This window comes from Gekko japonicus, unplaced genomic scaffold, assembly GCF_001447785.1.
Source record: "Gekko japonicus isolate JY-2015 unplaced genomic scaffold, Gekko_japonicus_V1.1 scaffold2458, whole genome shotgun sequence".
In the NCBI taxonomy this organism is placed as follows: Eukaryota; Metazoa; Chordata; class Lepidosauria; order Squamata; family Gekkonidae; genus Gekko; species Gekko japonicus.
Genome location: NW_015166495.1, coordinates 189,170 through 203,261, shown reverse-complemented (window position 1 = coordinate 203,261; position 14,092 = coordinate 189,170). Strand labels below are relative to the sequence as shown.

Genomic DNA, 14,092 nt, shown 5'->3' with positions numbered 1-14,092 from the left:
TCGTTCCTCCTTAAAAAAAAAGAAGAAGAAGAAGACAGTGCTTGGCTAATATGAAACAATTGCACATATTGTGATTCCTTTAAAATCTGACTTTTGAGTCTGAACAGACAATGACAAAAAACGGGGTTCCATACTGATCGCAATTCTACTCTGCAAAAGCTGTGTGGTGCTTCTACTAATTAGTTGTGCTATAATATTTTTGCAGGAGGAGCTGGGGGGAAGAAAGGGAGGGAAAGGACTAGTTGCTTTGGCCGGGAAACCAGGTAGGAAAACTCGATGTCAAGAATGTGTGACCTTATTAATTATTCAATTATGGGTTTATTTATTAACTGATTTACATAAGCAAAATATCAGGTCCTTTCTCATTTTACTGTAGTAACTTTTGAGCAATCCGTTAGGCTACCAGTATAGTTAAAAAGTCACCCTTGCTCAGAGCTCAACAGCATAGCAGTGCTGTGGCTCACAGAAAACCTTCAACAAAAAGTGCCAAGCCTCATTACCCTGCCTCCTGGGTAAGCATATACTGTTCATTCATCAGCACCCTGAATTTGGTCAACCACAATAATGTCTATTCATTACCTGCTATCTGCAGTGTTTAGTAATACATAAGAACATAAGAAGAGCCCTGCTGGATCAGACCAGTGGTTCATGTAGTCCAGCATCCTGTCTCACACAGTGGCCAACTAGTTCCTCTGGAGGTCCAGCACCAGAGCACAGAAGCTAAGGCCTTTATAAGAACATAAGAAGAGCCCTGCTGGATCAGACCAGTGGTCCATGTAGTCCAGCATCCTGTCTCACACAGTGGCCAACTAGTTCCTCTGGAGAGCCAACAACAGGGCATAGAGGCCAAGGCCTTCTCCTGCTGTTACATCCTGGCTCTGGGATTCAAAGGTTTAGTGCCTCTGAATATGAAGGTTCCCATCAGTCACCATGGCTAGTAGCCACTGATAGACTTATCCTCCATGAATCTGTCTATTCCTGTGGCTATCACTTCATCCTCTGGTAGCAAATTCCACATTTTAGTCACTCTCTGTGTAAAGCAGTATTTCCTTTTGTCTGTTCTGAATCTACTGCCCATCAGCTTCATTGGATGCCCTTGAGTTCTAGGATTTTGGGACAGGGAGAAACAATTCTCTTTGTCAACTGACTCCATCCCATGCATATAGCATGTCCCTCCTTAGTTGTCTCTTTTCTAAACTGGAAAGTCCCAGACTCTTAGGACTTTCCTCTTAGGGAAGGAGCTCCAACTTCCTAATCACCTTGGTTGCCCTCCTTTCTACTTTTCTCATCTCTGCAATGTCCTTTTTGAGATATGGTGACCAGAATTGTACATAGTATTCCAAATGAGGCTGCACCATAAATCCTCAGACAGAGCAGCAAACCCGGACTGTTCCTGCCATTGCTAGCTACAGCTTCACTGATCCTGCAACGGATCACTCCCAAAGTTAAGCATCTACCCCTTCGGGCAATGGGAAGCATGAGAAAAAGGCCCCTCTTCCAGGCCAGTTTGAGATAGAAGGGACAGTGTTGAGAAAGAAAAGGACACTACCTGGTTGGGTTGCTGGCTGCAAGTGAAGTCCCACAAACAAAAACGATCCAGAGGCTGGTACAGATGTGACTGAAGAAATGTCCTCTGGAAATGAGCATCACAACACAGAGCGCCAAAGTAAACACCATGGCTCCCAGGATAGACAGCACTTATCCACATATTACTTCTGTTGGTAACGAGTTGTTACTTATCTAGTGATGTCTAAACAGAAGGCTGAAATCTTCTTCAATATGTATTCTTCTTTCCTAAGTACAGCAGTCAGGCTGTAAGAAAGCCGTTGGGGCCAGCGGCCTAGCCTTCCTCATCAAGACCAGGAAATTCAATTAAATACAGTCCTCTTCTCATAGAACCTCACTAGTCCACAAAATATGCTTTAAGGGTGTTTTTTTTTAAGGTCAATGCTCCCACTGACTGTCTCTGCAAGGACTGATGACTTGGAAGAAAGAGGTCCAGAAGGGATTTTGTTTTGTTTTGTTTGATCTGACGGCAAATCAAGGTGACCAACTGCACTACATGCCACACAGTCTCCTAAAGCCGTCCAAGGAATAGACTGGAGAAAATGGTGAAATGCCAAAGGTCCCATTCAAAGAAGTTCTGGGCAAAGTTGCTTATGTGGGACATATTAGCAAATCTGTTCTTCACTCTTAGAAAAGGACAGCATTGCCTCTTCCTGGTGACAGAAGACACTGATTTTGCAGGTACCTGTTCCTTGCCATTTTAGAAATACAGTACTAGAGGTCCTCCTGGAATATACCGGTATCACAGAAGTCTTAAATGGAATGCCTAGGGAAACGCTTCAAATAAGCCCTTTAAACTTCACAGTTAATTACTCATTCTTCTGATTTAAACTTTAAGAACTCTAGGGGGGATGTGCAAATAAAGAGGAGTTAGATAAACATGGCAATTCCCACCGTGATTTACCGTAGTGTTCTCAGTCATCATCATTATGTCTAATTCTCAACCCATAGCTACAGTGAGGCATTTCAGGACCCATCCCCCCCCAACTTCCTGTCAAGGCCCTGGGACTTCCCATCCAGCCCAAGCCCCCTGACTCCCCACCACAGCCCCTTCCCCAAGCTTGCTAGGAATAGGCTTGCCAAGTCCCCCCGGGGGGTGGGGAAAACCCCGCCCCAGAGGCCCGTTCCCCATCGCCACCAGATCGGGCCCCGGGGGGAACCCCACCCTGACATGCAGGTCACCCGGAAGTGATGCAACCACGCCGGGCACGCTGGGTCATCCGAGGGAAAACTCTATGGTTTTTCCCTCAGATGGTCGTGGCCCCGCCCCCAGCGTGCCCGGCGTGGTTGCGTCACTTCCGGGTGACGTGGATGCAGTGAAAATCTCACTTGGCAACCCTAGCTAAGAAGGGAGTTGAAGCAAGAGCAAACCCAGCAGTGTCCACACCCTCCAGCCCTTCCAGGGGCAGGGTTGACTTCCCCACCTGCCAGCAGCCCCGCCAGCTCAATCACGGGCTGGCGGTTGGGGAAGGAGCTGTGGATCCCGAGCTGGCAGCAGCGGTGGCACAAGGCAGCCAGGTGGGCAGGTGAGGTGAGGTGGGGCTAGCGGGGTGCCTGCCTGCTGTGCCCAGTGCAGTGCAAGAACTTTCAGAGGTGCTTAGAAGCTAGTGGGGCTAGGGCAGGTGTGTGGCATGACTGAGGCCAGCAGATCCAGGCTGGGGCACCTCTTCCTCTTTTGCCTCCTCCTCCTCCCACTCCTCTGCTTGGGTATCCAGCTGGAGCTGGCACGCCAGTGGAGGCCAGCTCCACGGCACTCAACTTCCAGGGTACGTTGGTGCTCCTTCATCCACTCCTCACCAATGCGCCCTCTAAGCTGGTGGAGTCCTCGTGAGCAAACATTCTATTTGGTGAGCTACCGGCATTAAAGTTGTGAGTGAGCGATTGGGCTACTGCATCAATTAGTTTGCTCTGGAGCCATCCCTTCCTGAGCGAAGACAAAAATGTGTGAGCTGGTGTTAGCCGAATTGCTTTCAAAGAGAAACAATTGGTACAGCTATCATTTTCGGGATTCTACCGTCTATGTTTACGGAGGATGTCGCTGTTTCCGAGGTTCCCAATGAGAGACTGAGGCAGACTTCCTTAATAATAATGATAGTTTACTGACACACTTCACTTAATAACATACAACAATCACAGCACACAAGAACGAAGAAATCAAGATAGAGTAATTCAGCACAGTTGCAATTTGCAGGAAAACGATGGTTGATGCTCTGGGGTATAATTACCTAGCTGCAACTACGTGGCTCCAAACTTCCAGCGAAGGGGTAAGGATGGGGAGGAAATTGGAAAAGAATGACGAATGGACTCAGACCAGCTAAGACCACATGCCAAGAAGTTCTAGCTGCGCAATACTAGAAAGTAAAGAGGGATGGGTAGGATTCGGAATAGAAAGCTGGGCTTGAGAGGTAAAGCAGAGTTATAGAGGGCGACGTTAGAGAGCGATGGGGGGTTTCAGAGAGAGTGCTCAAGAGAGCGAACTGTGGGTGTGTTCTAGATTATATTCAGGGGGCCTAGAGGAGGAGCTAGGTCCAGGGGGCCTTCCCTGTGACGCTGAGTTTTGTCATAGCCAAGAAGTTAGCGATTGGCTACTGTAATTTTCTGGGTGGGCGAGGAAACTGGCGGGCAATTTGAGATCTAATTTCTAACTTAATCAAGACACCTGGGCTAGGGATATTCGTATGCAGATGGATGACTCATGTCCATGCGGCCAGGCTGAATACAGGGTCGTTGTGGGTACATGCAGCTTCGTTGGTGCGAGGGGGAGGGGGCCCTGGAGGAAGGTGACCATGCGGCTGGTCTGAGATGGCGTTTTGTTAGTTTGAAATGGCGCTGTGTGCTTTCTGCTACCACGTGCGTTGATCCATGGCATGTACTAGACATGGGAACACCTCTTGGAGAAGCAACCATTGCAAGAACACTGTCTTCTGTAGGCACACTCACCGGGCGCTCTCAACATGTCATTTCCAGGCACAGTTCGTCGTTGGCACACTTAATCAGGTACAGTATAACACAGTCCATAAAAACACCATAGCAGGCTTGCAGGCTTACACCGGAGGCTAAAGAACTGCGAGCTAGCTCACACTAGCTTAGCTTAGAGGGAACACTGCTCCTCACCCGGTTGCTGCACATCCTGCTGGAGGCTGGCACACTGTTCCCCCCAGCCACCACATGGGAGTCCTCCATGGACAGAGTGGCCGCCTGCTCCAACTGCTTCTGCCTGCTCCAACTGGCAAACATGAGGTGGTTTTTTTTTTGTGATGTCAGTTCCCCCCGAGTTATTTAAAGCCACCCCCAATTAAAAAGTCCTGGCTATGGACTTGTCTGCGGACCCTAAAATTCAGAGAACTGAGCAAGGAGCAGAAAAGACAGGAGACGCACCACAGAAGGAAAGGAAAAAATGTGGCATCGATCAAAAGCACGGACTGTAAAACGAGCAGGTGTGGCTCCATCGAAAGCTTCGAGGAGCCGAAAAGGCTGACAAGCGGTGAGAAATCCTGAAACAATTAAAAGGTAAAGGTAAAGGTTTCCCTTGATCGAAAGCCAGGAGGAGCAGAGGGGAAGGAGGCGGCATGCCAGGGGGCTCCCAGCTGCCAGGCTGCCCATCGCCCTCACCACCGGACCGCCCTCGCTCTCTGCTTGGCTCCCAGCTGCCGGGCTGCCCCTCGCGCTGCCACTGAACAGAGTGCAGCTGGGCCTCTCCACAGGAGCAGGGCTTTTGGTGAGGGAAGGGCAGTGCGGAGAGGGGCTGGACAGGCTCAGAAGGCAGCCAGAACGCTGTTCCGGTGCGTTCTGCCCCCAAAATAGCCCTGTCTCCAGTCAACATTAACCTGGATATTCACTGAGAAGGCTCCACCACCAGCTGAGATAAGTACCATTAATGAGACTAAAATATCGCTCTCTTCATCACCTAAGCTACTGGAAACAGAGCATTCTAAAGAACATTATGTAAAGATCTGCTCTAAGGAGTTTGAATTTCTGGCTTCTCAAACACTCTTTTTTGTTGTTGTTCAGTTGCACAGTCGAGTCCGACTCTTTGCAACCCCAACAGTGAGTAAAATTTATGAGAAACGTGATCCATTGCTTCAATTCTTTTGTAAGTAGAAGCAGTGTGGTACCACTGATCTTCTAACCCAGGGCTGGCCAAACTTGCATAATGTAAGAGCCACACAAAATAAATGTCAGATATTTGAGAGCTGCAAGACATGGACAAATATTACATGTCTTTACTGGGAAATATGCAAATTTGCTTTTTATTAACATTAAACAAGACTGCCAAAAATAATAACAAAAGCAGTAAATGCAGATATTGATAACGATATTTATTTGTCCAATGATATTTGTTTTCTAATGATATTTCGCTTCCCCAGCTGCCCTGCTGGGAGCCGCACAATACGTGTGAAAGAGCCGCATGCCGCTCCCGAGCCACTGTTTGGCCACCTCTGTATCTAACCCAAAGCAGGGGAAGCAAGAAGAAGCACGTTTTATAAATAAGCACTGGAAGCAATCCCCCTATCCTTGAAAGGAAAATAAATTCCACACAGTAGGCCCCTGAAGTATCTGCTTCATTGACTTTAGAACCAAAAGCTATCGTTTTAGATATTCATAAATATCAGGGGCGATGGATAGACCGGTCTTCTAAATGGAAAGCAAGAGGACACCTGTCCTATTTGCTAGGGCTTTCTCATGTTAACATCAGATCTGTCAAGAGAATATATGGTCCTACCCATCATGACTGCATTTTCCTGTATTTTTTCATGGATCCCGTCATTAATATTGGCAAAATGGCAGTTTTTGCGGCATTTTGGAATTTCCCCCTCTAGATTCTTTAAGAGTGGGAAAGTTAAGCCCTTGATTCCATCCAAAAAGCCACTGATTAAAATGGATAAAAAAGATGTTAAAGAAACTACTGGTGATTTGAAATCCAAAGGCACATTCCCAGTGGGAAAGTCTCTGGACAACTGAGAGGAGGAGGAGGAAATGTTATTTGACTTTCAACCAATGGCTAACCCTTGTGTGGCTGTGGTGATTCCCAAAAAGACAGAGAAAGCCCCCAAAACAAACAAGTTTTCCAAAGAATACCCTCCTCTGGAAGAAAGGAAAGCTCCGGCATTGAAAGACCTGGTGTTGAACAACACTGAAGCAGAATTTTTCTCCTCTTTCTCCACACTTTCGGAAGATGAGCGAAGTAATTTAATCCGAAGGTTCCAGTTACTTCAGCAACAGCTGGTTGTTATTCAACAAGAGCCAGATCCCAAGACGGCACAACTGAGGAAGTATTTTATACTCCTAGACACCAAACTTTAAGCCAGGCATGTCGAACTCATTTGTTATGAGGGCCGGATCTGACATAAATGAGACTTTGTTGGGCCAGGCCATGTGTGTCATAAAATGTAAAGCCAGCTAGTGGAGATATCAACTTTATAAAGGACACAAACACAAAGATAAAAACATGCTTAAAACATTAGCTCTGTAAGCTGCAAACCTAATTTTGATTTATTGACATTCACCACAGAAATCTCATGAGAGTTCTGAGTCTAGGACCCAGGTTAAAACATGAAATGGCTGAGTGATTATGAGAGTCTGGTGAAACAAGCTATAATGCAGCAGCAGCTGCACAACTGGAAGCAGGAGATCGTCAGTTCCACTGCGGGCCTTATGGAAGCCCTCCAGGGGCCTAATCCGGCCCCCGGGCGGCCTGTTTAACACCCCTGGTTTAAGCCTTCCTTCAAGAGCTAGCCTTACTACCGCATCCTTTCCTGCTCCTCTTGAACCAGAAGTAGTTGTAGCAAATAAGTGTAGTTTAGCTTCAAAAGAAATTGTTGTACTATCTGTTAGTGCTTCTAACCAAGTTAAACAGGATTGACTTAAATTGCTTTGAGGAGCATTAGAAATAACAGAGGGGACGCTCATGACAGAACCACTGCTTTGAGCTGTGGGAGTGATGGGCTTAGACTCAAATAGGTGGCTCTGTCCCCTACCCCTGACAGCGTACTGGAAGCACGGCGAATAATGCAATCCACAATGTGCTAGTGCTGAACTATATACAGTGGTTTTATTTACAATATCATACATACAGTTCAAGTTAGCACTGGTAGAATCCAAATCCATAGGCAGACTAACAAAGTGCTTCGCAAGGCATCCAATTCATAAGAGTGATACTGTACAGACAAAGTGCACAGAATATATACTGTGAAGCACCAATCACATCATAGTGCTGACTCACTGTGACTCCTGTTAGTATGATGCATCCTTGATCGGGTGACATGTCACATGACACTACTCCTGTCACTCCTGGATCAAGATGATCCAACTGACTCTCATCACCTTAGCTGGTAATAATAATCCATCTGAATACATAACAACGGTCATGACAGAACCACTGCTTTGAGCTGTGGGAGTCATGGGCTTAGACTCAAATAGGTGGCTCTGTCCCCTACCCCTGACAGCGTACTGGAAGCACGGCGAATAATGCAATCCACAATGTGCTAGTGCTGAACTATATACAGTGGTTTTATTTACAATATCATACATACAGTTCAAGTTAGCACTGGTAGAATCCAAATCCATAGGCAGACTAACAAAGTGCTTCGCAAGGCATCCAATTCATAAGAGTGATACTGTACAGACAAAGTGCACAGAATATATACTGTGAAGCACCAATCACATCATAGTGCTGACTCACTGTGACTCCTGTTAGTATGATGCATCCTTGATCGGGTGACATGTCACATGACACTACTCCTGTCACTCCTGGATCAAGATGATCCAACTGACTCTCATCACCTTAGCTGTCATCTTGCCAGCAATATAAAACAATATGCTGGCAACCCCTACCCCTGCTCACTGACTCACACTGTCACCGCATGTTTGGAGTCAGGCAGCCAAGACAAGGCGGGTGGTGGCAGTGCCAACAGGCTCCGTTCCAGCCTGAAGCCTGGCAGCACCAGCCCTAAGTGCACGGGCCACAGGTAGGGTGGGTGTGGAGCTTAGCAGGTTCCAGCCAAACCAGGCCGACCTACGCACTCTAGTGGAGGTGGTCGCTATCTCTCCTCATTGAGAAGTATCTTATTTGCCCTCTATCTTCACACTTTTGGGGTAGGAAATTAGAGAACCCCAAGTAATGGTCTTAGCCATTTGTTCTCATCTCAATACTAGGCTCCAGGAACTGGCTCCACAGTCCCCATGCGGGATCACATAGTGGGGAATGTCTGCAGGATTGTGGATCAGCCCTGCTGTCCCATAGGAGGTGTCTGTGAAGATCATGCTTGGATCCTCCACATGGCCCTCTCCCATGCCCCTTTCTCTATCCTCTAATGAACTTTGTAGGACTTTACTCACCAGGACAGGCTACGGTGCCTTTCTAACTCCTTCTCCCCCCCCCCCCTTTTCTCTTTACACTTTCTTTAAATTAGTACTATTCTCTCAGGTTTGGATATAGTAGAAGTTAGGATTTGTAGACCATTTATTTAGTGTTTATGTGTGCACACGTTTCGGACACTGTATTCAGTTTGCTGGTTCCCTTCGCTGTTCTTCTTTTCCTTATTAAAACCTTCACTTGAAACCAATGTCTGTTTATTTTTAAGAACCTGTACATCCTTATGAGGCATTAGACCAGAGGTTTGACCTTGGTATACTGCAGACAAGACAGTCCCAATAACGTTTGCCCTGAGCACAAGTAGGCTTCTGAAACTTTAAAAGGATGACACTCCCTTTAATCAGGTCAATGCTCCCTCTAAGCATCTTTCCTGAGCTAAGACAAAAATGTGTGAGCCGGAGGCTTAAAAACTGTGAGCTAGTTCACACTAACTCAGTTTAGAGGGAACACTGGTCAGGGTATGTATATATATGGGCCATTTGGATAATAATGGAGACCCCGACATATAAAAAAAAAATACTAAAGGATTTTTCTGGGATAATTTCAGCATAGAAACTGTTTCTTGTGTGAGAAGTGGAGTGTATATGTTGTTAATCTTTATTTTTGACGTTTCCTGCCAAACACTCCCCAGAAGGCGCCCTTCACATCCCTGTTTCTCAAGCTGTAGATCAGGGGGTTGAGCATGGGAGTTAAGACCCCGTAAAGTAAAGCAATGACTTTATCTTGATCTGAAGTGGATTTTGCTTGAGGTTTCAAGTACGTGATCATGATTGTACCATAAAAGACACTGACCACCATGAGGTGAGAACTACAGGTGGAGAAGGCTTTCTTGCGACCCTGTGTTGAGCGAATGCGCAGGACAGCTAAGCCTATGCGCCCATATGTCACAACGATGAAGCCAAAGGGGGGTATCAGGACAAAGAAGCCGCTAACGTGAATGTAGAGCTCGGGAGTGTGTGTGCCGGAGCAGGCCAGTCTGAGTAGAGATTGTAGCTCACATCCAAAATGGTTAATGATATTTTGCCCACAGAAGTCAGTTGGCTGCAACAATATGTTGATCAAGGTATTCAGTAAGGCGAGGACCATACATACAGACACTAAACTGGTACAAAATCTCCAGCTCATGATCTGCATATAGTGAAGCGGCTGGCATATCGCTGCAAAGCGGTCATAGGCCATAACAGCCAGAAGGATACACTCTGTCACAACGAGTGATAGGCCAACATACATCTGAACCACGCATCTGTAGAAGGAGATGGTGGGCCTATAAAAGAAGCAGTTGACCAGGATCTCGGGAAGTACATTGCTGGAGATGATGAGATCTACCGAGGAGAGGATGCAGAGAAAGAAATACATGGGAGAATGGAGATGGGGGTCTGCAATGATCAAGATGATGATGAGGCCATTCCCAAGAGTGCTGATGAGATAGGCCATCAAGAAGAATGAAAAGAACACAGCCTGTGCTTGGGGGTGCCCGGATAACCCAATCAAGATGAATTCTGTCACCGTTGTCTCATTTGGAGTTCCCATGATGCTCTCTGCCTTGTTCCTTCTGCGAGGGGGGATGAGAGAATACGATGATTTATAAGCTTTAAAATCCCATGATGCTCTCTGCCTTGTTCCTTCTGTGGGGGGGGGGGAGAAGGAGAGAATATGATGGTTTATAAGTGGCACTGGCAGCGTTTTCATAAGCTTTACAACTCTGAAGTACTTTCTTGAGTGTCTGGGATCTCTAGGATCTATGTGTGTCATACAGTCCTCTGTACTGTAAACCCCACTGAAGTTAATGAGGTTAAGAAGAAGAGGTTGGATTTATATTCCACCCTTCGCTACCTGAAGGAGTCTCAGAGCGGTTTACAACCTCCTTTCCCTTCCCCTCCCCACAACAGACACCCTATGGGGTAGGTGGGGCTGAGAGAGTTCTTTCGAGAACTACTCATGAGAGAACAGCTGTGAAAGAACTTGTGACCAGTGTTCCCTCTAAGCTGAGTTAGTGTGAGCTAGCTCACAGTTTTTCAGCCTCCAGCTCACAGATTTTTGTCTTCGCTCAGGAAGGATGACTCCAGAGCCAACTAATTTATGCAGTAGCCAAATTGCTTGCTCACAAATTTCATGCCAGTAGCTCATTTTTTTTGCTCACAGAATTTTTTTGCTCACAGCTCAGAATTTTTGCTCACAGGACTCCACAGCTTAGAGGGAACATTGCTTGTGACTGACCCAAGGTCATGCCAGCAGCTGCATGTGAAGGAGTGGGGAATCAAACCCGGTTCTCCCAGATTAGAGTCCGCACTCCTAACCACTACACCAAACTGGCTCTCATTATACCACATCATATCATATAATTAAGCACATCTAATGTTGTGGTTCTTAAAGACCATTGGCATTAGTGGGCTCAGTGACACATAAACCAGAGACTCAGGTGGCCACGACAGTAGAGATTAGGATTTAGTGCATATAATGCCTTTGGTATTGGTTCTGTACTTAGATTTAGGTTTTAATACATTCCCTAAAGGGATATTTTGGTATAAACATATATTAAAACAACTCACAGAATCGGAAAGGGCACTGATATTGCTATTATGTTCCATTGTCTCTGTAAGACCCAATAGCAGCAAAACCAAGAAATGTGCAGGCCTTGATTTTTATTTATTTTCAGTATTTCCAGTTCACTGAAATTTCCAGTTCACTGAAAAGTGCTGTCAAGAACACTTCACTACTTACTCCCATCTCCAAATCAGTCTATTTATTTCCCCCAGACACACACCTTCCCAAGGATGTGAAACAATTTTGAAAGCTGTCTGTGATGGAAAGAAAGGGGGAAAGGAGTCTGGGAAACTCTCTTAGATACAGAGTTTTGGGAACAGGATGTGATGACACTGCCAGCACTCAGCAGACCGCCTAAGAATACCTGGACTGGCCCATTAAGGAGGGTTCCTTCTAGCGCAGTACAAGACCAATAAAGACATAAACAGGATGTAAACCCTGCAGAGTGTCTTACAGAGAACTGCAGTGTCTGTGCAGTCTAGCCTCTAGGGAAGAGATAAAGAGAAACATCCCAAAGAAATATAACTGAAAAACAAAGCAACAGAAAAAGAGTGTTTATAAAGAGGAAAGTTTGTTATAAAAGAAAGTTGGTTGGTGCAATATATCTGTATTATAATAAAAATTTATTTAAAAAAAGAAAGAAAGAAAAACAGAAAAAGATGTTTGGATTCATAAAAAGGGGTGGGGAAAAGCCCAAAACAAAATACAGGGTGAAAGTACTGCAACTCACAGGGAACACACGCTTCCAAATAAATGCCATAAAAGCTGTGGTCACACACACTAAATAATCCACTTTCAATCCACTTTCAGTGCATTTTCCAACTGGACTTTACTGTGGCCCTTTCTGCACTCTCCTTTTAATCCATGTTCACTGTGGTGTCCTCCAAGCAATTCTGCGCTCTGGTCTTTTTCTTTCTCTGTTGCGTCCCCCCCCATTCTGATAATTCTGCACAAAAATCGAGTTCAACCTTCTTTTTATTTCGGGTTTCCCCCCCCCCATTCTGCATTACATCACCTCCCTTTGGTGGTCAGCCCGATTTCAGCCTGCTGTTGCCCCAGGTTATTTGGATGTTGTTTTGCCATGAACTTAAATTCTTTTGACTTGAACACAGAGAAAATCCGGAGTGACAGGCAAATGTGGAAAGGACTGTTAACTGGCAAAACCCAGTTGGAAAGTGCATTGCAAGTGGATGGAAAGTGGACTATTTAGTGTACATGACCGCAGCTAAAGTCAGTCTAAGTCAGGTACCTACACTTAACCCAGGATGTGGTATGTTCCTTAGAATTTATGCAGATTTCTCTGTGTGATGGAGATGTCTTCAACCTCTATCTGCCATCATGTAGACCCAAGTTTCATTCATGTTGTTCCATTGATTATAAGGGAAAATCTGAAACATTCAGGTTTTTTTACAGTCAATGGAGTCTGCTCTGTGTCACTTTCTAAGAGAGACTACTTGATTTAGCCACTCCAATGGAATCCCCATGTCTGATATCAGAGGCTAACCTTACCAGTTAGAAAATTATTTAAAAGGTAGTGCTTCCAGCTGAGAAGCTGTTAATGACTAGGAACTACCATGACAAATAGTTGGTCCCATCCAAACCAGTTTGACCTTTAAAAAAAAAAAGATTAAGTTAGGCAGGCTTGTCCAATGTGGAATGGGAATGAATGGATTATTCTAATGAAGATCCCTGTGGTCTAACTTCCCACGTGCTATAGGTTGCACAAACATGAGCCATAGCAAAGCGTAAAGGTTTCTATCACACTATCTTGGGCCTCTCAAGAGACTCATTCCTCCTTAAAGAAATACAGCACTTGCCTGATATGAAACATTTGCAAATATTAAGAATCCCTAAACATATACATTTGCTTTATTAGTTGTTGTAGATTTCTGGGCTGTATGGCCATGGTCTTGGCATTGTAGTACCTGATGTTTCGCCGGCAGCTGTGACTGACATCCTCAGAGCAGTGTCCCCCCTCTAAGCTGAGTTAGTGTGAGCTGGCTTACAGTTTTTTAGCCTCTGGCTCACACAATTTTGTCTTAGCTCAGGAAGGATGGCTCCAGATCCAACTAATTTATGCAGGAGCCAAATCACTTCCTCACAATTTAATGCCAGTAGCTCACAAAGTAGAATTTTTGCTCACAAGACCCCACAGCTCAGAGGGAGCATTGCCTCAGAGGTGTAACACAGAAAGATGGAGTACTCTCTGTGTCAATATGAGAAAATGCCTACCATTTTCTTCTCACATTGACACAGAGAGTACTCCATCTTTCTGTGTTACACCTCTGAGGCAATCACAGCTGCTGGCAAAATGTCGGGCACTACAATGCCAAGACCACAGCCATACAGCCCCGAAAATCTACAGCAGCTAATGAACTCCGGCCATGAAAGCTTTTGACAGCATATACGTTTGCCTTTGAAAAGATGACGAACAAAAATAGGAGTTCCACGTTGATTGAAAAAAGAGGATGCTAGCTGCTCAGGTTGCTTGCTGCAAGTGAGGTCCCACAAACAAAAACAATCCAGAGGCTGGCAAAAATTTGACCAAACAAAAGTCCTCTAGTTATCCACTAGAAGAAAGGATCAGAACTCAGAACACCGAAGTAA

At 45.5% G+C, this 14,092-nt stretch overlaps 1 protein-coding gene across 1 annotated transcript; it reads right to left on the bottom strand.

Moving 5' to 3' along the window:
* Window positions 1-9,538: 9,538 nt before the first annotated feature.
* LOC107111265 (olfactory receptor 13H1-like) lies at window positions 9,539-10,471 on the bottom strand. The gene has a single exon (XM_015412213.1). It carries the CDS (start codon window positions 10,469-10,471, stop codon window positions 9,539-9,541), a length of 933 nt encoding a protein of 310 aa, XP_015267699.1.
* Window positions 10,472-14,092: the final 3,621 nt, after the last annotated feature.

Coding starts and splice junctions, on each gene's coding strand:
- LOC107111265 (XM_015412213.1), bottom strand. CDS start 10,471: ATGGGAACTCCAAATGAGACAACGGTGACAGAATTCATCTTGATTGGG.